Here is a 26,910-nt window from a genome sequence, read left to right on the forward strand (position 1 = left end):
TTAATTAACTTGCTAACTTGTATTTTTTTTTTAAGGTTCACCAAGTCGAGAAATGGCATTAGCAGGAGCATCAACCAGATGATGTACTCCATGCTCCGTTTTGGATATTCAAAGTGGAGTGTGATCCCTTCCGACGAACGAGAGTTGTGGTTTCGTCAGTTTGCGGTAGTAACTCTTCATTTTTTTAAAGTATTTACATATGTTTAAATATATTTACTTATTAAATTATGTTTGTTTTGTAGCAAGAGTTCAACTGGCACTCCGATCTCACGGAAACAGTCCGTAAGAAATTCAACGAAAAAGCCATGGACTCTTATGCGAAGCAGATGAACGCGTGGAAGACAGTTTGGCAGAAGAACAGGAGGCCACAGTTCATCAACGGGACGGTGTGGGAGCAGTTGATAGCTCATTGGGAGAAGGAAGAAACTGCAGAGACGTCTTCTAGGAACTCCAAGAACCAGAAGAGCGATCATGGCGGGAAAGGTATGTATGTGCACAACCTCGGCGCTTGTTCTATGTCTACTAAGGAGGATGAACTTGTAAGTTTTTTATTATTATTTATCTTTATATTTTTTAAATAAATATTTTATATATTCATTGGCTAATAATGGCGGTTTTTTAGATCGAAGCAAATGACGGTAATCCCGTTGATCGTCTCCAACTCATTAAGGTGGCTCACACTAACAAGAAGACGGGTCAAATTCAGGACCTCGTGATCAAAGGTGTCGTTGATTTGGTGGAAGCTGAAATAGCATCTCAATCTCATCCTCTCTCTGATGACGGCGATTCTACGGGAGCTTCAACCAACTTGTCCCTATTGCAAATAAATGAGATGGTTGAAAAGGTAAATTTTTTTATTAATATATTTTTTTATAATGTCGATTACTAACCTGTCCCTATTTACTAACTTTAAATATTTTTGTAGGCGGTTCCTAAAAGGAAAGGAGGCCGTTTAGTTGGGTTGGCCCGCCGTGCTTCTTCGTAGCCGGCATCTTCTTCGCAAGTTCCGTATGCCGATCCAATGATTCTCGAGGAGCTACATGACAAAGATGAACGGATTGGGGCATTGGAGGAGCAGACCACTATCCTTTCTGAGAATGCCACGATCCGTTCGGAGAATGCCACTATCCTTGCTGAGCTGGCATCCCAGAAGAAGTTCAACGCCGAGATAATGCAGAAGCTAAATCGTTTGATGTCTTCGAGTTCTTAGTTTTTTTCTGCTTTTTAAAACTTTCTGAATGTTTTTTTTTCTATTTCGGTTTGTATGAATTTTAAACTTTCTGAATGTTTTTTTCTATTTCGGTTTGTATGAATTTAAATTCTATAATATTATTAGTTTTAAATTTCAGATTTTATTTATTTATTAATTAATTTTTAATATAAAAAATATATAAAAATGCAAAATTAATTATTTTTTAAAATTGATATATTCCGACGAATTGTGGGCGTCGGACTATATCGACGGACTATGGTTCGTCGGAAAATACCGACGGAGAGGGTTCCTCGAAATATTCCGACGAACCATTGTCCGTCGGTATCTTCCAACGCCCCATAGTCCGTCGGTATTTTCCGAGGACTACGTTCGTCGGTATAATCCGAGGAACGTTCTCCGTCGGTATATAGTCTTTCCGATGAACTCTGGTCTCGTGTGTCCGCATCGGAATATCGTCGTAAGTTCGTCAGAATGACGTTTCTCGGTATTCGTCAGAAAGTCATCGGAAGGTCTGACGAAATTCCGACGAATACTTTTTTCTGACAAAATGATACCGACGAATTGGTTCGTCAGAAATTCGTCGGAATCGGTCTATTCCCGACGAATTTCTGACCATTTCAGCCATCTGAATCCCCCTGTTTTCTTGTAGTGTTTGTGTTTGGCTTGATATTTTAGTCCAAGTCTAGAACTAAAAGTATAGGTAAGGAGTGGAGTGAACAGAGATTAGAGCCTGATCACCGGGGTTCTTATATTCCGATAAGAACATCACTCTAAGAACCCCATTAATTATGCTTTTAGAGCACCATTATCCCTAAAACCCATTTAAGGGTTTCTAAATTTTTTTTTTTTCTGACTAAAAAAAACAAAAATTAAAAAACGCACCAATCGCGGGCCGCCACGTGTTGGTGGGGGCCGCGAACAGTGCAAAATTTTAGACCATGATTAACCCGGAGTTCTTAGAGTAAGGTTCTTAGCGGAAGTTAAGAAACTGTTTCTTAACTTTTAACTAAAAATGCTAAAAACCGGTTCTTAGACCATGATTAACCTGAAGTTTTCAGAGTGGGGTTCTTAGTAGAAGTTAAGAAACTGTTTTTTAAGTTTTAACTAAAAATGCTAAGATATTGTATAAATATGTGCTATGAGATGTTTGTTGTATGGGAAAAATCAGTTTCTCCATCTATTTCACTCTAAGCTTTCTAAGTCCAAAAACGTTTTCTCTTATTCTAGAACAAAAACGCAAAAACAAAGTAAACAAAGAAGAGATGAAGATGGCCTGCAATTTCCGGTAGTTTACAACAACAATAGCCATGTTCGGTACGTAAACGCAGCGGTAGAGACTAGCGACCAAAAAAAGAAACATGGAGAACAAAGAAAATAATGAAAAATACCACGGTGGTGAGAGTAGAATAAGAGCAGAAGTTGCCGCTGGCGAGACTCAAATAATTACAACAGCGTTCGCCGCAGCATTCTCCGCAGTGTTCAGGGCTAATTTGAAAGCCTCGCGTTCACTGCGTTCACGATCTGTTAGCGTTTTGGTTCTATCTTTTCTACTCTTCTTCACCCGCGAAAAACAACCTACCAACTTCCGCAACATATCTCTGGATGAAAGAGAACGAGTCTTTGCCTCTGGCTCTCTGGAAGAAGGACGAGAAGGAAGATCATCTTCAATAATTCTTATAGCTTCACTTTCAGTTGTTATTCCATCTGTTGGAGGTTTAATTACCTGGACACCACATTCCGTCACCCTGCAAGTATCACCTAAAAGCTTGTTTCCCCAACTCACTGTGTGGAATTCAAATGTGACTTCGGGACGGCTGTCTTCACTAGCACTAGGATGCATTCCCGTGTCGTAGAAGACAAAGATGTGATCCCGTTCAACTTTTGGAACTTCCAGAGGGGCCCAACACTGATAAAATCTCTCTAATATTCGATCAGGCTCGTCGTCTCCAGACTTCCATGTACATACGCATCTAATCCCAAAACCTAAGGCATTGTGGTAATCTTCCTTAAATGATACCACAACTGACATAGCGAAGCCAGAAAGAGATTTTTGTATCAACGGAGGTAAGTCTATCTTTGCGTTTGAAGAAAATTGCAAACTAAACAAGGCTCTGTGACGTGCCTTTATAGGAATACACATGCTGACTTCAGGTGCCTCGTTGAGTTCCTGTTAAATAAACAGATCTAATGAGACAACCTGTGTGCATGAGATTATTACGTGTGAAAAAAGAGAGAGAGAGAGAGAGAGAGAAAAAAAAAACCTGTTGTTTTGCTCGTGCTAAATTTGCTACTCTTGTCAGACCTTTCTCTAAGAACTTAGCTATCAGTTGTGAAGAAAGGCTATAACAATCACTGAAGATGTAGTGCCTAGGAAGCTGCTCAAAATCAAAATCAATTGACTCGAGACACTTGCAGCCATGAGCATTCAAGAATTCTAGAGTTTGGGGAAGCTGTGGCACTTCTCGTACAGCGGTGCCACCAATATATAGCTTTCTCATGTTTCTTGGGAAAGTCTTAATTTTCCCAAGCCTTGAGCAGCCAGACAGAAGAAGAACTTGAAGAGATTCTAAACTGACCATGTCAGGAAGACATTCCAATTTGGAACAATCTTTCATATTCAAGTGGACAAGCTTGCCAAAACCTCGAGTACATGAGCTTACTTTAGCCATATTTGTTACACTCTCCAAATCGATATGCTCATCATCCTCAAACTCATCAAGAATACTCAGAAGCTTCTTGCGGTCCAGCTTTACTTGCGAGGAGTGGGTCACCATGGATATTGGTATTTCACTTATACTGGTTCCTTGGAGATGTAACTCCTCAATATTCGGTGGAGCTCCTTGGAAACTTTTGATCTCTGTGCAACCTGAGAGATTAACAACTCTGAGATGTTGTAACTCACTCGTGTCTGGAAAACGCTCAAGTCTTGTACAATATTGGAGATCAATTAGCTCGATGTTTCCAGCATATAAAAGTTGATCAAATCTAACTAGCTGCTGGGAGTGACGAAGCCTGATCCTCTTCAACATTTTTAGGTTCTGACCAAAGAACAAAGAAAAAAAGGAAAATGAATAAGAGTAGGCATTAAGTGCGCGTAGATAATAAATACAGATACTCATAAGATCAATCAGCATACCTTGGTGGTTATTGCCGCGAGTTCCTGAAGCTGGCTATAAGGCATACTGAGCTCAACAAGGTGGCCGAAGTCAATATTTTGTGGTAAAGCTTGCAAGGGATAGTTCTCCCAGTGGAGGAGCCTTAGCTGACAAGGTAGAGAACCAAGACCATTGGGAAAGTTGAGTCCAGTGACATCTTTAGTGCTAGAATTGTATATCCTCAAGTATCTGAGATTAAACATATTTTTGAAGACGTCGTGTTTGACATCAATTTTCAAGTCCGACGTGTCTAGAGACATGCTTTCGATGTCTTCAACGACCTGAAAGAACAAAAAAATTCAAAGGATTAAGAAGTTTGCTCATCTTCAAATAAAAAGTTAAATACTAATTTATCATAGCTTCCAAATTAAAATCAGCTGCCTATAGATTGTATCAAACCCTAATCTTTTATATATTAGTTCATGAATTCTACAACTACAAAATGGACTTCATTCATTCATTAACAAATATGAATAAAATAACTGAAGAACTTAAAATACCACAACACTTAGCATCATATTTAAGAGCAGACTCTTAACTTTTTCAGTTAAAAATTAAGAGTCGGGTTCTTATATTCTGCTAAGAACCTTGTACTAAGAACCCTGCGTTAATGATGCTCTTACAGGGGTTGCTTTGGATCCTCCACTTGCTTTGACTATATCATCTTCTAGTAGATATCTGATCTTAGAAGGCTCCCACATTCTGGTGCACCTTTCAGTTTCTCCATTGAGGATATCTTGGCCCATGTCTTCGATCAGATTACTTACTTGCAATACATTTTCTGAAATATTTACCAGACATTTCTCCACAAGAACATCTATTCCAATGCGTGGGAAGTAACGATATCCTTCAAGCATTTGGACCACATAGTTGACATTCTCTTCCCTGAAGAAACAAGCAATGTCCAAAAAGATGTTCTTCACCAAGTGAATTATATACACTCCTTAGGCCATCGCGAATCGTGTGCGGCGGATCTTTCTTGAGCTTGACGAATGCAGCATCCATTTCTGACATCTTCCCTTTAAGCTCTTGGCCATAAATTTCGAGAGCCAACGGGTTTCCATTAGCATAGGCAATCACCTTCATTGACATTTCCATGCGATTCTGCTCCGGTGCCGTTTTTCCGAATGCGCTTTGAGAGAATATCTGCAGCGCTTCGTGCTCCTTTAAACCTCTAACCTCATATATTTGACTGATCTAACAAAATGGAAACACATTCTTATCCCTAGAGGTCATGATGATCAAGCTTCCGGGACCAAAGCACTCGAGCCTTCCAAGGAAAGACTCTGCTGCCAAAGGATCACGCACGTCGTCCAAAACAACAAGAATCGTTTTATCGCATAGTTTGGTCTTAAGAAGGCTCGGTCTCATAATGTAAGAACTGTTTATGCCAAACTTTTCCTTTAGAACTTTACCAATTTTTTCATCGACCAAACCGTGAAGTCCCTTCTTAAGAAATGCTTCATCAAAGTTTTCAATGAAGCAAAAAGCGTCGTAGTCATCATTTGACATACGGTCAAAGACTGCTCTAGCAAGCGTCGTCTTGCCTATCCCTGGTATACCCCACAATCCCATGCTTCGGAGGATGCCCCACGGTTGCTTGCACAGCAAGTCTTCAATCTCCAATAGCTTCGAGTAAATTCCGATTCTTTCCGTGGGAAAGAGCATCTCATACACCTCTCCAACGATCTCTTCCACTAGTTCAGAGTCGCTGTGTTTGGTATCAGTCGAGCTCCTGTCCAAAACACATTTTTAATATAACTCAGCCCCGAGCTTATAGAATTAACAAACTCATTGAGTTTTTTTGCACCAACTTTTAATATTTAAACTAGATCTCGATCCGCGCAACCGCACGGGTTTTTGTTTTCATTTATTTTTATATAAACATTTTGTTTTCAATTCTAAATTGGTATATATTATAATATATATGTGTCTATCAATTTTTAAAACATAATAAGTTTACGGTATATTTTTTTCATTTAATAGATTGTTTCAAACTTTCATATGTATTTGTATCTTCTTCTATATATATATATATATTTTCGGATTATTATTTCATTATTAAAATTGTAACTATATAAAAAGATTAGTAAAATATTGTTTTATTGTCATATTCAAAAATATTGTAACATTTCACAAATTTAGAATTTTTTTAAAAATTAAACTTTTCGCTTCATAGATTTATATTATCGAGTAAATAATTAAACATTTAGTTTTTGTTTGATTTTTAAAATAAACTATATAGTTTAAAATTTGTTTTTATTGGTTTAAGGTAGTAAAGATTTTCCATTGTTAGATAATATGATTTTTGTTATTTAAAAAAAATCTTTATAATTTTAAAAGTTAACATCGACAAATTAAATAATTAACATATAGAGGTATAGTATTACAACATTAAATTATATCTATTTAATTTATACTATCTATAAATTCAATGGATCATCTATTGTTTAAATCCAATTATTGATAGTTCAATAAAAATTTCTGGTAGACCTAAAATTTAAATGATAAGATTAGAGATTAAATGTAATATGATTTTCTAGGAATATTTCCATTAGATCTATTTTTAAAAAAAATCACATATGAATCAAGGTTATGACTTCTGTTTTAATATATAAGATAATATTAACCATAGATAATTTTTTTTGATTAAAGAAACAGTCCAGCGAGACCCTCTCTCCAGATTTTCAAATGGACCAAAACCTATTTTCCGTGTGACCACAATATAAAATGTAGTATTGGTTCCTTCGAAGCTAGGTTGCTTATGGAATCCACCTTATGGTTTAAACATAACCATAGATAACTTGACAAATACAAAGAGAATATCAAATATAGCAAAAAGTCTTTTACATGAAAACTTTCATATTGTTTTTTAGTGAAAGATTCATTAAGAAATCTACCAATACTAGTGCTCATGAATAAAAAAAACAAATTCATATTGTTTAAAGAGGAGGTTCTCATAATTAGAAATAAAAATAAATGAAAATTGGAAAAGAAAATTGAAGAGAGAGAGACAAGAAAAATCTCTTTTATGTTTTAGAAACCTATAATCTATAGTTCTATACTATTAAAGCATAATCATTCTTATGATTATGTCCCTGACTTTTCCAATTAATTATAAAAATTGTCATTACCATATTTAAAACTAACAACATTAATTATTTTCTTAATTAAAATACAATAAATTCGTTTTTTGGCATTTAATACAAGTATCATGCTTTTAGTTTTTAAATTATTTACAAGATTATGTCATTTTATTTATTTAAATTATGTTTGACAACTATTAAATCAATCAATTAGAAATAACAATGTTTTTTGACCAATCACAAGACACATCTCTAACTCCTATATTATAATTGCATACGGATGTGAGATAGGTTTTTGATGTGATAAAGAAATGTGATATTTAAATTATGTTTGACAACTATTAAATCAACCATTTTCTTTACATTTAATTTTGCAATTAATAAATAATTTAAACTAATATCACTAATTTTTGTGATACAAATTAAGTGATGTCTTTTCGTATCGCATTTCCCTAATCATGTAAAATATCAAAATTGTAAAACTTTCATTTGTTACAAACTTTTATGGTTGTATTTTATTCTTCAGTGTTAAATATGCAATGAAAAATATCTTTAGCATTATATTTGTAAATATAATACTTTACAATATTTTTCTAAAGTTAATTTATAAATATAATATACAACTTCTTATAGCATATCTAACATCTCTTATTATTTTTCAAACGTAAATAATCAATGCAATATTAAATAATCAGATTATCTTATATAAAATTACATAATCTTATAACTAATTTTTTTTTGTAAAATTTTAAAGAGAACAACTCCCGCGCTTCTAAAGCGCGGATCAAAATCTAGTTATAAATTTATAAAAACATACTTACGAATCCAAATATATATATATATATATATATATATATATATATATATGTATTTTATCTCTTGTTTACTATGTTACAATAAGATATGTCGATGTTAAATTTTAAAAGATAGTTTTTTGAATCTTTTTAATTAAAAAGATAGTTAGTCCAACAACGTATTTTATTGTGTTTTTGCAAGTTATTTCATTAGAAAAATTATATATGAACCCAAAATTAGATTTAAAGTTTATATGTGTGAATTCGTATCATTTCATTGTAAATTATTTATCAAACATCTAAGAATAGTTTGACAAAAAAAGAATAGTTTGACAAGATAAATATTAGAAGATAGTAAGATTTTATTCATCAATTACAGTAGAACCTCTATAAATTAATAATGTTGGGATTTTAAAATTTTATTAATTTATAGAGATATTAATTTACAAAAGTTTTCTTATTTAGATTTTTTATTTTAAGATATATTTATTATAAAATCAGAATTTATTTTAGTTTATAGACATTATTTTTTATTTTTTGAAATTTGACATTTATATTAATTTTATTATATTATTTTGTGTACATAATATATTTTGCATAGAAATTAAATGTGGTTTTAGATATAATATTACTAAATCTCCTCAAAAATATATTAAGTGTTAAGAAAATATAAAAATAATTCTATTATGAATATAAAACAAACAATATAATAATAGGTTTAATGGGACCATATATTTACATAGAATTTTCTAAAAAAATATTATCTTATTTATTTTATCGATTTGTGTCAAATTTTGAACCGGTCCAAGTTGAGACCGGCGAAATTTATTAATTTATAAAGATTATTAATTTATCGAGTATTAATTTATAGATGTTCTACTGTATATTCAGCTGTAAGTTATTTACTGTTTTGGTAATATTCTTATTTATTTAGAACGTCCGTTTTTGTTATATAAGTTAATTTCTGAATATAATATTTATAAACACACACACATTTTCTGTATAACTAAATGCGATATTAATCCATAATTCGAATATTAAACGTATTCTTGTTTAAAAGAGTAAACCATATTATAAAATTTCCAACATATATTTTTAAAACTAATATAATCAACATTTCGTCACTTATTAAAAAATCTACAAGTTTGTAGTTGGAAATGATCGTAACTAACCTAGATCGGTGGGCTTTTATGTTTCTTGCCTTCAGAAATTCTCTCACCAAATGGAAGCCACGGTTCAATGGATCGACGCCGTAGATCACCGAAACCACCAGGTGCCCGTTGTTGTCCATACGCTCAGTAACCTTGGTCAACTTAGCGAACCATGGCTTCTCCAGGTCCGAAATAACCACCACTGAAACTGTAGCCCAATCATTCACCGTCTGATTCTGAAAATCTTCATCATTTACGGACACAGAGATGCCTTCCCGGCTTAAAGCAGCGGAGAGATGGCTGACAAATGAGTATCGTACCGTTTTCTCGCAGATGATGTTGACGCTCTTCTGGCATTCGAACTTCATATTATTACTAGCAGCTGGTGGATTCCTTACACCCAGCTGGTTGAGAGAACGACTAGTCGTTGTGAAAGGAACCTCAATCGAATTTTCCATAAACTATAACTTTAGATATACTGGAGAATTTTATTGGCTAAACCAGGGTCTTCGGACTTCGTAACTAGTACACAATTTCGGTCAACATGTGGACAAATAAATAATAACAGATTGTAATGGATTTTCTGGGTAGTTTACAATTTTACATGGTTTCACATTTCCTGAGTTAACACACTACTAAATTTTAAAATATATTCTTTGTCGTGTTTTTAAGTTTCCCATACATGTTCGCAAAAACTTAGACCACCATTATCAGGCGATCCTTAGCAGGGTTTTTAGGTTAATGAGTGATTTATTTAAATAAAAAATAAATTAAAGCCTTGTAACCGATCCTTAATTAGCCATTTCTGATATCGATCTTTACAAAGGTTATACAACCACGTGTCATCATTGAGGGAAGACGAAAACGTTGATGACCGATGGCGTTCTACAGATCTCTACGAAAGCTAGCTGAAACCAATCCCCTTAAAAAGGCCAGATTATTTTTCCAGCTTCCGGCGGTGGAGCCGTTTCTCCGATCGCACCGTTGTTTCCGCCGCGCCGCTCCCACATTACATGCACAGATTGCCTCCCCTTTCCTAATGGTTCGTCCCTCTCCACGGACCTCTATTCCTCTCTTCTCCACCCTGGAAACTGCTCCAGTCCGCGACGCCTCTTCACTGGCGAGGAAACGGCGCGTCTTGAGGAAGGTCAAGGCTCTGAGCGTTAGATTGATGTGTGTTAGTTATTTACCATTGTGTTCATTAGTTAATTCAAAGCTCTTAGTTTGATGTGAAATTCTGGAAAAATTGTGTAGTTGTGGTGATGATGGTAGAGTTCGAGGATGGAAATGGAGAGACTTTGCCTATTCTACAGAGAACCATGTCAAGCCATTGCTTGAATTGATTAATCCACAACACAAGTGAGTCTTAATTTCAGTGAATTATTTTGGTATGAATCTATTGGACTGATATACAAATGCTTATAGTCACCATTCTTTAGTGTGTTTTGTCTCATTTTGGGGATAAAAAAGTCTTCACATTAGTGTTCTGTTATGATCTGTCATGGCGTATCTAGTTCTTAGCCAAGCAAACTGCTAAATGTTTGGAACTTTGGCTCTGTATTTTAGCTCTGTATTTAGGTTTTCTCATATCACTGGTGAAGGTATAGAAGTTGACTGTGTTGTTAATTATGGCAGGGACTTTTGTTTTTCTATGGAGTGCCTTTGGCTCACACCCTTTGAGCTCTCGACTGAAGCTCCTCCCCCTGTATCATCGTCAAGCAACCAGTACTTGTGACTCTCATTGAGGTATGTCTAACTCTGGGAACTCACATCTTCCGCGAGGTAGCCTTGCTGGGCTCGAGCCGATGAGTTTCATTACCTTGGCAACACCTCGTCTAGGAGTGAGAGGCAAAAAGCAGGTTCTATCCATTTCCTGTTATAATAATTGGAACTCATCAATTGTTTAGTATGATGTTAAAACAGTAGTTCTTTGGTCCCTCCCATTTTGGAATTATGAGACTGATCATAGAAGAAATTGTAGTGTCCACTCTAGCTCAACCCCCATAGCGATTTCTGAGTAAAAAGAAAACAAAATTTTCTTTGAGGTTATGATCTCGCTAAAAGAAAATCAAAATGAAACAATTGTTTGTAGAGATTCACTAGAGATGTTTTTGGCAGTTCATATAATTCAAAATTTTTTTTTTTAAGAAACTTTAATTAAGAAACTCCCATTGGACCACTTAAAATGAGAGTTTCTTAACTAAAGTTCTTAGGTTATTTTTATTAATTAAAAACTCACTAAGAAACCTATTTGGGGTGATATGGATAATCATGCTCTTAGTCTCCTTTTGGTTTTAAATAAACAATGTTTTAGATAAAAAAAAATATTTTAAATTATACACTTTTCGAAGTGAAATTTATAATTTTTATATTGTATGATTCTTATATTGTACAGTCTATTTTTTTGTTTGTTGAATTGTAATTAAGTAGATATATAGTTGATGATATTTTGGTTTAAAATATAAAAATTAAATATTTTTATAATCTATCTATATAAAAATAAAATGTTAGTATTCTGTCGAAAACTAAGAAATACTAGTAAATTTTAAAAACATCACATGCCGTGGGCCCACGTTTTAAGGAATCTTCATTGTTTTTTTTTGTCAAAGGAATCTTCATTGTTTTAGTCCCATTGTATTGTGATTAAACAAAAGAAAAAGAGCTAATTAGGTAGATATACACAAAAGAAGTGAGATACCATGGTTTTTGGGGTATGAACGGGGTAAAAAATGGGGAGAAATAGGGTATACACCTAAATATGATATAATGTTTGGGTAGGGAGTGCATTTACTTAAAGAAAAAAAACAACAACTATGTTTCAATTTAATAAAAAAAATTAGTAGGCTGGCGTGCACTTCATATTCATATTCAAGATGAAAATCAGTAAGTTTTTCTTTCGGACAATGAAAATCAGTAAGTTTACAAATTGTTATTATATTATGACTTTTGAGAGAAATGAACTATATAAATTCCTGCAAGGTCAAATTTCTGAACGGAGTTAAAAGAGATAAAACCCTTCAAAATTGATTCCAAGGATTCAAGATTTTATATGTTCCACAGAAGCAAAATATAATTTTTGATTTTTTTAACTAGAACTGTTCAATAATTCCATATATTTTTTTATTATATCAGTTTTTTATTCCGATCTGGCTTTTTATATCACATCAAACCTGAATGATATAAAATAGTTGATTAATTTCAAAAGCTATATTATAAAATATTAAACGATTCCATTTTAACATTACAAATAGACATCCACACCTATAAACCATGATTACCAATTTACCATTACTTGATACAACAGATATTTTATTTGGGGTTTACCAACTATACGGATTTTTGAGATATCTATTATTTTTTGAAAAATATATATAATTTTGATTAAAAAATTAAATTAACAGACAGGAACAAACATTATTTGATCTTGCTTTTTTAAATAAAACTATAAAATTCTATGTTCATACTGTTTTCCTTTCTTCAAAAGTCAAAGAAAAAAAGAAGAAAAAGATGGAATAAGAAGAAAAAGGAAAATGAAAAATGAAAATAACAGAAAAAGAAGAAGATGAATGAGCACCATTATTGGGTTTCTAAAATGGTTTTTTTTCAAAAAATGCAATGTGTGTCTCCACCAAACCATAAAAATCAGTCTCCAAAGTCATGAAATAAAGATCTCTTGTGGTGGGTTTTTTGCACTGTTCGCGGGCTATACCAACACGTGGCGGCTCGCGATTGGTGCGCCTTTTAATTTTTAATTAGACAAAAAAAAAAATTAGAAACCCTTAAATAGGTTTTAGGGATAATTGTGCTCTAAAGTTCTGAAAAAAAAAAGTACTGTATTGATGGTGGTGACAGTAATAGCTGTGATGACGGTATCACGGATTCACGGTAGTGATGATAACAAAAATAACAATATGAATTCTCAGAATGATCATGTTTAATTATTTAATGATAATAAAGTTAGTTGTTTCATAGCTCATTATATCATGATGTAGTCTTATAATTGGCTTAATGTGTTAATTATTTATATTTCAAAAAAGAATGATATAACAATGGAATAAACATGATCAATTATGAAATAATAAGTGATTTACTATAACTTGACAAAAACGTGATTTACTATGATAATTTTATATTTAATGAAATAATAATTTATTTTAATATGAAATTTTATATTAAATTGTTAAAAATAATATTTTAAAATTTCCCCATTATTTTAGAGTGTTACAAACATCTATATTATTAAAATTGAAGTACTGTTTGAAAACATAGATAACAATATTAATGAGAATTGTTTCGAAACATGGATAACAATATAAAACAGAAGTATAATATCATTTTAGTAATTTCATTAATTATCTTTCCATACTTCACTCAGTTTAACAATTTCATTAATTATACTACATTAACAATACATCACATAATTAATTATATTACCATAATAATAATAGTGCAAATTTTTATTTACTAGTTAATCAACATGAACTTTGTGGCATATATAAAATAAAAAATGTAAAATAAATAAGTTTTGCATATAGTTAGACGTTCGGCTTAGTTTGTTTTACTAAACCTTTTTTATTTTAGTTTCAATCGCTGAAAAATTACGTATGCAAAAACATAATTCAAAGACATGTTTTTATGAATAAAATAATAATTTAAATCAAAATAATAAAAATATATTACATTTATTATCACTTAATTTTTCACTCCATATAATTATTTTACAAAATAATTTTTTTTTCTATTTCACATAATTTAGCCAAACACATAGAAATAGTCCTTTTTATTAGTTTATAGAATTAGTTAGGCATTAACATTGTCTATCCATTTAGGTACATATTGTTTTTTTCTCGTATCATTTTTTTTAAATTAGGCATCGCTTGAATATTATAAATTAATATGTGGGTTTTGAGTTGGGTTTTTCTGGGTTTGGATGAGTTTGGTTCTCATGTATAGGAACCTAAAAATATATAAATAACAAATGTATCTGAAATGGGTTCAGATATTTTTACCAAAAATAATCATATTACCCGCTTTGGTCTAGGTATTTTGAATACAATTATTTATATTATGATCCGTCTAAAATATATAACACTAATTATGAAAAATAAATATCAATATATAAAAATATAAGAACCAATATCTGCGCGAGTGCACGGATCAATCTCTAATAATATATTATTGTTGACACGCTAATATGTAATAATTGTTATCTTAGTCATGGAAAATATTTTGAATACTATTATTATTTATCTTAAAATGTTACATTGAATATAACATGTTACTATAATAGTTAGTATGCTAAAATATATTTTTATGAAAATAACACGATTGTATATAGGCATGGGCATTCGTGGCCAATTGGGTTTCGGTTTTATCCAATCGGATCTTAATTTTTCGGGTTTATCAAAATCAACCATTTTTGGGTTATATGAAAATTCGGAACCGGTTCGGATTCTATCGGATTCGGGTCAGGGTTCGTAAATCTTCAAAGAATCGGTACAACCGATGTACTTTTGGGTTTGGGTCCCAATCGGTTCTTCGGTTTAAAAGTACTTGATTTATACCTATTTTGTAATCAAAACATAAGTAAAATTAGTTCTTCGGTTTTAAAGTATTTGATTTGTACCTATTTTATAACCAAAACATAAGTAAAAATTGATTCAAAAGTAAAAAAAAAAATCAAACAGGATCATTCAAAATCAAACAAAAGGTAAACTAGTTATTGATAGAAAGAAACTCAAATATTATTCAATGAAACAAAACCAAAATCTAAAAATTTCAAGCCTCAACTGTCACTTTCAACCATCAACCTTCATGTTATAGATAATTGTTTTAGATGTTCAATTATATCTTAGAGTATTTTGGATACATGCTAGGAATTGAAATCATATTTGGTACAAGTTCTTTTTTTGGGATTTGAATGTTTTGGGTTCGGTTTGGATAATACCCATAACCTAAAATACCATAAAACAAGATCTATTCGGTATTTATATCGGGTTTAGAACGATTTGGATTAATTTTATCGGATCGGATTTGGCTCAGATTTTTTGTTTTGGTTTATTTACCCACCCATAATAGTATAGTATATTATAGTGATAAACAGTGTAAGCTAATCCAACGTATAAAAATTTATAATTATTAATTAAATCAAAATAACAACTGGAGTTTTTTTTCTTTTTCTAATTCCTAATTTGTTATCGGCATAAACACTTGAGCATTAATTACTTTTAACATTATTTTATAAAGTGTTGACAAAAAAAAGCATTATTTTATAAAGCAGATATACCACGTATATTGACCCAAAAAAAGGAACGGCTCACTTAAAAAAAAAAATCTGCTATAACTACGGATTCTACAATTAGTAAGCGAGTTAGGGATTCTAGCTATTTAAAACTGGTATGGATTTGCAGCAAAATTAAGTGTTTTTCTGCACATACGAGTATAATCATTTAAAATATCATCAATAAGTTATTGTTTATTCTCTCAGAAAAACCGAACAAAGTATATGTCTTTTCTTGCATTAACATTTTTAGAAACTTTCACATGTTATAAATATTTTTTTAAATATTTTATATACTTTATTTGTTGATAATAAATAAACCTTATAAACAAAATTTTCAAATCACTGAATATTTCCTTTTCGATTATACAACATTCAATTTTTATTTAATTAATATTTAATTATGCATTTTTTGTTTCTTAATTTTTAAAAAATTTATGATTGAAACATATTTTTGGATAATAACACTGACTATATGTGATTTATCTTTTATTTTAAAATATATTTTTATGCATATATATTACAGTATATATTAAAAAATATAATAGTGAAATCCCAAAACCAAAATTAATACCAACAAAAAATAAATTTTATATATATATATATATATATATATATATATATTAAAAAGTGGAGTGCCCAAGTTGGCAATATCTCTGAATCCCGATCTATACTATTAAGAAACTCACTTTCAGAAAAATACTGAATCTTACATCCAATTAACCGAACCATACAATAGTGAAATCCCAAAACCAAAATTAATACCAACAAAAAATTATGTGAAGAAGATATATAACCTGATTTGCTGCCTGGCTACCGAAATCCTTGAGTAAACTGTGAATGCACAATCTTTATGTTTTCATGTAACGATACACAGTAAAAAAAAATGTTACTCTTTAACTTCAACAAAAGGTTGAAAAGACTCACAAATTTAATATGGCAGTGATCGTTTCTAAACACTCAATCATCAAAGTTGTTACAAAATAAGATTTTAAGGCGTATAATAAGACCATGATTAACCCTCAAACCCAAATAGGCTTTTCACTTTTTTTTTTTGTCTGAATAAAAAAAAAACCAACCAATCGCGGGCCGCCACGTATCAGTGGAGTCCGCGAACAGTGCAAAAAACCAGCCAACAACGATTCTTATTCAGGCTTTTCTGCAACCCGTTTTTTTCTTTTTATGGTTCTCCCCCCTTAAAAACCCATTAAAAACTCCTTCCTCTTCCCCGATAATCATGCCCTAAGAAACTTAGCCGCTCACGACATAATGAGATTTTAAGGCGTATTATTTTTCTTCTAATTTTTACTGTTTTTTATTTTTAATTACAAATTTACAAATATGAGAGACTCTACAAGAAACGAACCGTCACGGGTGCTCTAATTACAACAAATTTGCTGTAATTTTGACAAAATAAAGGTGAAAAAAGATTATGACATTAATACTAATTATAATACTCCTTCCATTTTTATTTATTATATTTTCTAAAATACATTATTATTATTTAGCTAACCACAATTTGAAAATAATTAAATAGACTATATTATAGTATTAGTCATATAACATTAGTTGTTAATAAATTTTACATTAGAAAATAAAAAAGTCAACTAATTTAAAACAAATTTTTTTTTTAAAACGTCATCTATTTAGATATCGAGAGAGTATATAAAAGCTAGTCCGTTTAATTAGCTACACTACTCTTTTTTTTTGAGTTCTATACGTGGCATCTTTACAGTAGAGTTTCCAATAGTTTTCTACCACTTGTTTGAAGTTTGGACTCAGCGGGCGCGCATTCACATCTGCGCACATTTTTATGTGGTCCAGACTGAAGATAAATCTAAATTTGCTGTGTACTTTGAGGATTCGTGAGCAAATCCATACTAACTACACCAATCGTCAATAGATAACAGATTAGATAAGTTTTGTCTTAGAGAAATATTTTTGACACTCCAGTTATGCATTGACTCTATATAACTTTCATCGCGTGTGTGTTTTCTAAATACCATTTGTCGTTAATTAAGTCACGGGTTAGAACATTGTGTATATATATATATATATATTTTTCGAAAAAAGGAACATTGTATATTACATACTTTTGTTAAGTCTGAATTTAAAAGAAGAGAAAACAAGACTATCTCGAATCAAATCACGTGTCACCTATAATTCATTATCCAATGTTTGACAATATCAATATATTTAAAACAGTTAAGTAAATCATATCACGCAAGTGATAGAAAAAGTAAAATAATTATGAGATGCAATGTCAACAAAATTGTTTATATATATTATGTCTTCTTAAAAAGTTTATTGGCTTTATAAATAAAGCCTATTTCTCAATTCCATCTAATTTGAAGAAGTTTGCAATGAAATCAGTTTTCCATTTTTGTTTTTAATGATTTCCAAAAATAATTTGTAAATTTTTTTTCTTATTAATAGATTTATAGATTAGAAAGGAGATATGTTCTTAAATTTAAATCATCAAACAAGTAATAAAATGAGAATAATCTCAAAATCTAAGGTATCCACCTAGAATCCCTGTTCTAAAACTCGGCCGCCTAGCCGCCTAGGCGGCCGCCTAGGCGTTACGCATCACTTTTCCGCCCCGATTTATACCAAATCGGTTTAAAAAATCGGATATCCGATTTTTTTCCGCCTAGCCGCCTAAATGACCGCCTAACCGCCTAGGCGGCCGCCTAATCTATTTTTTTTATTTATTTTTTTTATTTTTTTATTTTTAATAATATTTTTTTTTATTTATTTGATCTAAAATTTTATAAATATCATTTATATTCATAATTTTGATGAAAATTACACTATATTAAGTTTATATATTCTATTTGTGTGTTTTATACAATCTTAAACATGAAAATGTATTAATGTTATACACAATTAAAGATTAACATGTTTTATAACATAGTAAACCATCTAAAAATTCTGCCCCGCATAATTTCCGATTAATCCCCGATTTTCTCTTTAGGCGCTAGGCCCAACCCGACCGCCCGACTAGCGCCCAGCGCGTTCCCTAACAGGGCCTAGAATTATTAATTCCGGCCAATAATAGAGCTTCATCTCTCCACGTTATTGTTTCTTCTGTCGAAATGAAAACCAGTGGGCTTCTTCGTGTAGTGGCCCAAAGAAACCCTAACATACTAAATAAGCTTCGATCAAGCGACTATGACTTTTCCACTTCGTCTTCTCCGTTTCATCTTCATGAAATCTCCGTTATCCCGACATCTCTGTACAATCAATTGTATTCATTATTCTCCACTTTTTGAGTTCGTTTTGTTCCAAATTTCTTGAAGAATGAATCAACTTCACTTTCATAATTTTAATATTTGTCAATTATTTTTTAAGTAAATAAAACAACGATATTTCTATACAGCACAATCTGAGCGTGTGATGTTGGGCAGTGATCATGATTCTCTCATTGTTAAATACACCAGCTAATTCTTTGTGTATGCGGCTTAAGATTTTGACTATACAATAATACATTTTCACATCTTGAAATTGAGCGAAAAAAACAATTTTAAAGTATGAACGGGATTGCCCGTGAAATAGCAAAAAAGTGTGCTGAGAGATGGAAGGTTTCAATCATACCTAGCTTTGGGTGGTCCTTCATGGCTTCATGATCGGCTTGCAAGAGAAAGGAATTGAAGCGACTTATGACTCTTATTTAGAGTGATGTTTGCTTTATTTTTCAAATTTCCTACCTTGTGGTAGAAGGCATTGCCTTGGTTTCTTATGTCTTAAAACTCTTTTGATTAATATCAATCCAGACGTTAAAAAAAAAGCATGAACGGAAAGACATCTGCTCTGGTTCGATCAGGAGTCATGACTAAACATGGTTTTCCCTCATTCTGACTAGTTCCTATACATAAATAGACAAGGCCATTTTCTGTTCTAAAATGTTTTTTAATTTGCCCTTTTTCCAAACAGATATTTATAAGCTTTAAAACAAACTATAATGTACAGAAACACTATACTCCTTCGGTTTCAATTTACGTTGTGTTTTAAGATTTTTAATTTGTTTCATAATAAGTAATGTTCTCTATATTCTAGACAATATTTAATGTTGTGTGAAATTTGTGACCAACTACAAAATACTAAAAACAAATTATTGGTTGAATTAATTTGATTTAATGATGTTTTAATGCAACCAAGGTAAAATGTTGTATTTTTTAATCTATGAATATTAATCTTAAACATCAAGTATAATGAAACAGAAAAAGTACTTTGCAAGTGACATGGAGAGTCGATATTTTGTGGGCGGATATTTAAAGTAGTAACTTTTTAATATTAGTGATTTTAGCTAAAACTAAGTTACATTTTGAAACAGATGGAGTAATTTGTATACTAACTTTACACAGATATGAGGACAATATTTTAAAGTGGTCTCACCTTGAATATCTCTCATTCTGTGCAGTTCTAACCGGAAGGAAATAAGGTAGGTCAATTAAGGGTGATGTAATGAAGACATACAGATGTTTTTCCAGTTATTAAACAATAAAGAATTAATTCACAACATCTAAATTATATCCAGCTCAAAACAACAGAGAAGAGTTTCTATACCTTCTAATATTTTGATATCTCAATATATTAGAAAAAAGTCCAACCGTAAAAAAACTATACATTGCAATTGGAAAAAGAAAACAAATAAAAATTAATCAAATTCTTCTAAAGTATATGACCAGCATAAAGAATGGGTGGAGTCATATATCATGTTTGTCTTGACTAATCATGTAAAAAATATGGTGTAATCAGTGTTAAGGGAAGAAGAAAGAAATGGAAGGCAAAAGCATAAGTTTTGAAAATATGAGTCATCATTGATAATCAGAGCATCTCCAACTCAACTCTTTAATTCACTCTAAAATAAAATTTAGAATAATAAATATTTCACCTCCACTTTATTTTTAATTCTGTAATGGAATTAAAATGAATTTACTCTATAACTGGAATAATACTTTTATTATTTTTTGTTTATTACTTTATTGTTACTCAAAAAATGGATTAGAGTTAAAGTGAATATCATTTCATTTTAGGGTTACTCTATATTGAAGAAAATAGAGAATTTTACATTGGAAATGCTCTTAGTCCAAAAAAAAACAATAAAAATGACATTCAAACAATAAATAAATATTAAATCATGAAAGAGTAAATTACATCATATATACAGACGACAACAACATTCAACTTCTTTGCAAGTAAATTTACATATATAGACTAAAGAAATATAACAATATGTCATCAAATTATATTGTGTATATATATATATATATATATATATATATTTGTGATTTATTTTCAGCCACATGAATATTTTCATGATACTTTGTTCTTTATACCAAAAAAGTAAACAAATTTATCAATAGCACATACACAACTAAAAAAATATCGGATCCTTCATAGAATAACAACAAAAGATAGAATGATGGTAAAAAAATAGAAATAGCACTTCTATGCAATTAAAGAATAAGAAAATCAGGTGACATCTTCTCTTGGGTGGTGTGGAATCTATGGATCACTAGAAATCAGTTGTTGTTTGAAGCGCGCCCTGCATCTGCGGAAATACTGCTCTAAAGGCCTTGATGGGTGCTCGGGAATGGACACAAGCTCAGGAACCTCCCCTGAAAGTAACGAAGAACACTCAGATCCAAGGAAGACCTGATTCGATTCCGACCGGAACAGTCGCGTGCAATACTGATGCGGCCTGGAGGAAGGAATCTTCTGATGCAGGTCTCGCTTGGATCTTCGACTCTTCTACGGCGCTGATCATCTCAGATGGATGCAAATTCCAACCCCGAGTTTCATCGGTTCTTATGGCTGAAGGGTTGGCGGTGAGGGAAGCTTTTTCCCACGCCCTACACATCGGCATCTCCAAAATCTGGCTTCGATCAGATTCTCTATCGCTGATCAAGGCGATAAATTCGGTTTCCAAGCCGATGAACCTCTACGGAGTTCTGTCGGACATCGAATGTCTCTCTGCGTCTTTTGAATTCTGTTGTTTTTCCTTTGTCCCTAGAGAAGAAAATGGGACTGCGGACAATCTGTCCAAAGCCTGCTTGTATCACGCTGCTACCACTTAGGCCTGAGGCCGGTTTGAAGTTTATAAAAAAAATTTCAGTTGTTCAAAAAAAAAAAGAATAAGAAAAATAAAGAAACAATGCAAAATAAAACAAAAAATATACACACAGAGCAAGACTTAGCAAAATACATTCATAATATAATTTCCATAATTTATAGTATTCAGTAATATAAGTTCATAATAGAATTTTCTAAAAGTGTGTTCCAAAAAAATATATACACAAAAAGCAAGACTTAGCAAAATACATTCATAATATAATTTCCATAATTTATAGTATTCAGTTATGCTAAAAAATATTTTATTAGTTAATTGTGTTATTATTTTTTGTTAGTTATAATAGAAATATATTTGACAATAATATTATTTTCATGCTATAATGATGAAAATTGTAAAACTAAACTTATCCATAAATACCAATGGTTTACATATAAAGTAATAAAAATATTCACTTCAAACTGGTAACACAGAAAAATTATTTTAAATTTAAAATATTAGTTAAATAAAATTAAAAATGTGAAAATTTTCATATAAATAGAAAATGATAAATATAACAAAACTAAATATATTATCCGCGCGTAGGGCGGAAAAAGGATCTAGTAATCCATAAAAATAAAATTGCAGAGATAAAGAATATTATAGAAAATACAGAATTAGCTGATTCTTATACAAACACACAATTAATATGCTACACACAATTAATATGCTCGTTCTCATTTGGTTACATCAGTTTGTAAAGGATATTGGTGTTACAAATTTTGATGTTGATTCTTACACAAATTATTGTTAGTTCTAATTCAAATAAACATAAGAAAATTAGTAATTTATGTTGAAAAAGCTATGACGCATTTGGATGTATTGCGTCTTATATGCATTTTAATTTTGGTTTTCGATTATTCTCGAGTCTTTCTTATATTTTGAGTTTTAGTATTTAGATTAAATACGTTAAGAAGACGATTAGACATAAAGAACGAGGAATGAAGCAAAACAAGTTAAAATAGTCGTTGCTGGAACTCAAACGATCAATCCAGTTTGAATCTATCAATCCGATATATGAAAAAAATGTGAACGCCATTCGGACCGACCATGCCGCATTGAGATTGACTCATCCCATATCTGAACGATATCAATGGTTCAATAAGAGATTTTTTTTTTTTTCCTAGGATTTTGATCTGGTGTGATTTGGACTTATATTTTTATTTTCCAGTATTCTTTAAGCTACTTTTTGGCCTTTCAGAGTGACTATATTCAAAAACAATGGCAAGCTTCAGGGAGATGAATATGTACTCTACATCCCAGAGAAGCTTTCTACGCTCCAATTTTTATTTCTTAATTTATCATGCATTATTTATTTTTGATTTGCGGTTTTCTGTTTCTATGTCATACTTGAGTTTAAGGTTTCAAGAAAATTCATGAATTAGTTAAATTGACTTGTTAGAATATGAAATTATATATATCGGTTTCTTCGTCTGAATTGAGTATAATGCTTGAAATTGATTGAACACTTAATCCATGACCTTAGGTTGTATAAGACACCAAAAGTGTTTGATTTAATCTTAAACAAAATTATATAGGGTTTTGTGAGTATATGTTTTGCGTAAAAGCTAGTTTAGTTGAAAAGTTTGAGAGTGGTTCTTACATTTCATGTTTTTTTTTTTTGAAAAAAACAAAGATTAGATAAATTATCAGAACCAGGTTCTTACATTTGATGTTTAACACTCATTTATGTAATTTGTGTGTTTCTGAGAACCAAAACCTGACATTTATTGAATATAGGGATCTACGTTTTGTTATTTATTTTCTTACATTAAAAAATGAAATAAATCGTTGTCTTAGTTTAACTCTTCTCCGAAATTCATAATGTGACATTGGTCATTGATAATTCGATCCATACATACTATCACGTTATGTTGTGCACTTAGCATTTCTAAATAGGGTTAGAACATGATCATATCACATTTTCTATCCTTTGTATATAAACAGCAAACACGTATATATGAGTTATAAAATATATAATTACTAGGATAAGAAATTATTATACGGAAAACACTACAAGAAAACGTGCCCAAAACAACGAGCATTTACGACGAAAATATTTCGTCGTAAATTTACATGGTCTTTACAACGAAATTACGAGGAATCTAACTTTCGTCGTAAACGCCATGTAAATTTACGACGAACTGATTTCGTCGTAACCTCCATGTAAGTTTACGACGAATGTACGTGGAATGAGAAATACGTCGTAATCATTACATCGACATTACAACGAAGCATGTTACCGTTATATTTAGGTGAAAACGTGTATTCAATGTGCTTTAACTTACCTAATTTCGTCGTAAAGTCGTTGTAAATAATATGTTAAAACCATGTAAAATCCATGTAAAATATTCCTTGTAAAATCGTTGTTATATTTCAACTACCCAACTCGAAAATTTCTCTATATATATGTTATTTCCCACAACTCTCTTCCTCACAACACACAAACGGGAGAAAAAAAATCAGAAAAAAAAATCAGAAAAAAAAAGATTTCAAAAAAAAATCTAAGAAAAAAATGGCCGGTGGCGGTAGTATTTACGAGTTACGGAGTTGGATGTATTTGCACAAAGATTCCGACGGGAGGGTGACGAACGCATTTCTGAGCGGGCTAGAGACATTCATGCACCAGGCGGGCTGTACACCGATCACACAGGAAAGCGGTAAGATGTTCTGCCCCTGTCGGAAATGCAAGAATTCAAAATTTGCACGTAGTGAAACTGTATGGAAGCATTTAGTAAACAGAGGATTTACACCACATTACTACATTTGGTATCAACATGGAGAGGGTTATGGGGGAAATGAATCTAGTAGTAGTAATAATAATTTTGAGGATGGTCATCATAGTGAAGAACCGAATCATTTGCATAATGAATATAATTATCATCAAGATCATGAGCAGATGGTAGATCATGATAGGGTTCAAGATATGATTAGTGATGCATTTTTAGAAACAACTACAACAATAGCTGATGGAACTGGAAATGTAGAAGAACCTAATTTGGATGCAAAAAGGTTTTATGAAATGCTAGATGCTGCAAATCAACCAATCTACACTGGTTGTAGAGAAGGTCTCTCTAAATTGTCTCTAGCAGCTAGGATGATGAATATTAAAACGGATCATAATTTACCTGAGAATTGCATGGATGCATGGGCGGAGTTGTTTAAAGAGTATTTGCCAGAAGACAACGTGTCTGCTGAATCTTATTATGAGATTCAGAAATTGGTTTATAGTCTTGGGTTGCCTTCGGAGATGATTGATGTTTGCATCGACAACTGCATGATCTACTGGAAAGAAGATGACAAGTTAGAAGAGTGTCGATTCTGCAAAAAACCACGATTCAAACCGCAAGGCCGTGGGAGGAATAGGGTACCGTACCAAAGGATGTGGTACCTACCAATTACAGACAGATTGAAAAGATTATATCAATCTGAGAGGACTGCTGCATCGATGAGGTGGCATGCGGAACATGTCCAGAGAGATGGTGAGGTTGCACATCCATCAGACGCAAGAGCGTGGAAACATTTCAACAAGGTACACGCAGATTTTGCTACAAATATTCGGAATGTCTATCTTGGGTTATGCACCGATGGATTTAGTCCATTTGGAATGTCTGGTAGACAATATTCTTTGTGGCCAGTCATTCTTACGCCGTACAATTTACCGCCGGATATGTGCATGGAACAAGAATTTCTATTTTTGACCATATTAATCCCTGGGCCGAAGCATCCAAAACGGTCTCTTGATGTTTTTCTTCAACCGTTGATAGAAGAGCTAAAGCAATTGTGGTCAGAAGGGGTGAGGACGTACGATTGTTCCTTGAAAAACAATTTTACGATGCGAGCAGTTCTGCTGTGGACGATAAGTGATTTCCCTGCTTATGGGATGTTGTCTGGCTGGACAACACATGGAAGATTATCTTGTCCATATTGTCTTGGATCGACAGATGCTTTTCAACTGAAGAATGGTAGGAAGAGTTGTTGGTTTGACTGTCATCGTCGCTTTCTTCCACTTGCCCATCCGTACAGAAGAAATAAGACATTGTTTCGGCACAAAAAAATTGTCAGAGACGGTCCTCCTCCATATCTCACCGGCCAGCAGATCGAAGCAGACATTGATTATTACGGAGCTCAGGAAACAGTTAAAGTTGGAGGAAATTGGCATGTTCCTGGAAATATGCCTGATGGATATGGTGTGTCTCACAATTGGCATAAGAAGAGTATATTTTGGGAGCTACCCTATTGGAAGGATCTTCTCTTACGCCACAATCTGGATGTCATGCATATTGAGAAGAACTTTTTTGAGAACATCATGAATACATTACTTAACGTCCCTGGGAAGACAAAAGATAACAAAAAGTCAAGGATGGACTTACCTGATATTTGCTCAAGAAGTGAGTTACATATCAAGAGCAATGGAAACGTTCATGTTCCCATCTTCCGGTTGTCATCAGAAGCCAAAACAACCTTGTTTGACTGGGTTGCATCAGAAGTTAAGTTTCCTGATGGTTATGTTTCAAATCTGTCAAGATGTGTTGAACGAGGTCAAAAGTTCTCCGGAATGAAGAGTCATGATTGTCATGTGTTTATGCAACGACTACTTTCATTTGCTTTTGCCGAGCTCCTTCCAGCAAATGTCCATGAAGCACTTGCAGGTAATTATAAAACGTTAATATATATACATATGTTATGAAATGTTATTAATTTGATTACTTTTGCAATACAGCCATCGGCGCTTTTTTCAGAGATCTCAGCACACGTACGTTCAAGGAAGAAGTCATCGAACAACTTCATCATAACATTCCGATCATATTGTGCAACCTGGAGAAGATATTTCCTCCTTCATTTTTTGACGTCATGGAGCATCTAGTTGTCCACCTACCGTATGAAGCATTGCTTCGTGGACCTGTTCACAACGGATGGATGTATCCGTATGAGCGACAGATGAAACATTTGAAGGGGAAAGCAAGAAATCTTGCAAAGGTGGAAGGTTCAATAGTTGCGGGAAGTTTGACAGCCGAAACATCTAACTTCACATCATACTACTTTGCTCCAACTGTTCGTACGAGGAAAAGAGTTCCTAGAAGATATGATGATGGTGGAGTACCGACATCATATC

At 32.3% G+C, this 26,910-nt stretch overlaps 3 protein-coding genes across 3 annotated transcripts; 2 read left to right on the plus strand and 1 right to left on the minus strand.

The window, feature by feature from the left end:
- Positions 1-1,363: 1,363 nt before the first annotated feature.
- Positions 1,364-9,964, minus strand: LOC106426127 (protein DA1-related 4-like). Its single transcript, XM_048769070.1, is given in 6 exon segments — positions 1,364-3,380; positions 3,475-4,251; positions 4,350-4,639; positions 4,970-5,289; positions 5,291-6,103; positions 9,421-9,964. Coding segments are annotated over 6 exon segments (3,369 nt in total). The 5' UTR covers positions 9,858-9,964; the 3' UTR covers positions 1,364-2,648.
- Positions 9,965-10,095: 131 nt separating this feature from the next.
- On the plus strand, positions 10,096-15,695 carry LOC106426168. The gene is made up of 3 exons (XM_013866881.3): positions 10,096-10,572; positions 10,654-10,758; positions 11,035-15,695. The coding sequence occupies exons 1-3, from the start codon at positions 10,277-10,279 to the stop codon at positions 11,132-11,134; spliced, it is 501 nt and encodes a 166-aa protein (XP_013722335.2). The 5' UTR covers positions 10,096-10,276; the 3' UTR covers positions 11,135-15,695.
- Positions 15,696-21,264: 5,569 nt separating this feature from the next.
- On the plus strand, positions 21,265-21,762 carry LOC125592756. Its single transcript, XM_048768147.1, has one exon. The coding sequence runs from the start codon at positions 21,265-21,267 to the stop codon at positions 21,760-21,762; it is 498 nt and encodes a 165-aa protein (XP_048624104.1).
- Positions 21,763-26,910: the final 5,148 nt, after the last annotated feature.

The sequence above is a fragment of the Brassica napus genome, chromosome C9, assembly GCF_020379485.1.
Source record: "Brassica napus cultivar Da-Ae chromosome C9, Da-Ae, whole genome shotgun sequence".
Classification (NCBI taxonomy): Eukaryota; Viridiplantae; Streptophyta; class Magnoliopsida; order Brassicales; family Brassicaceae; genus Brassica; species Brassica napus.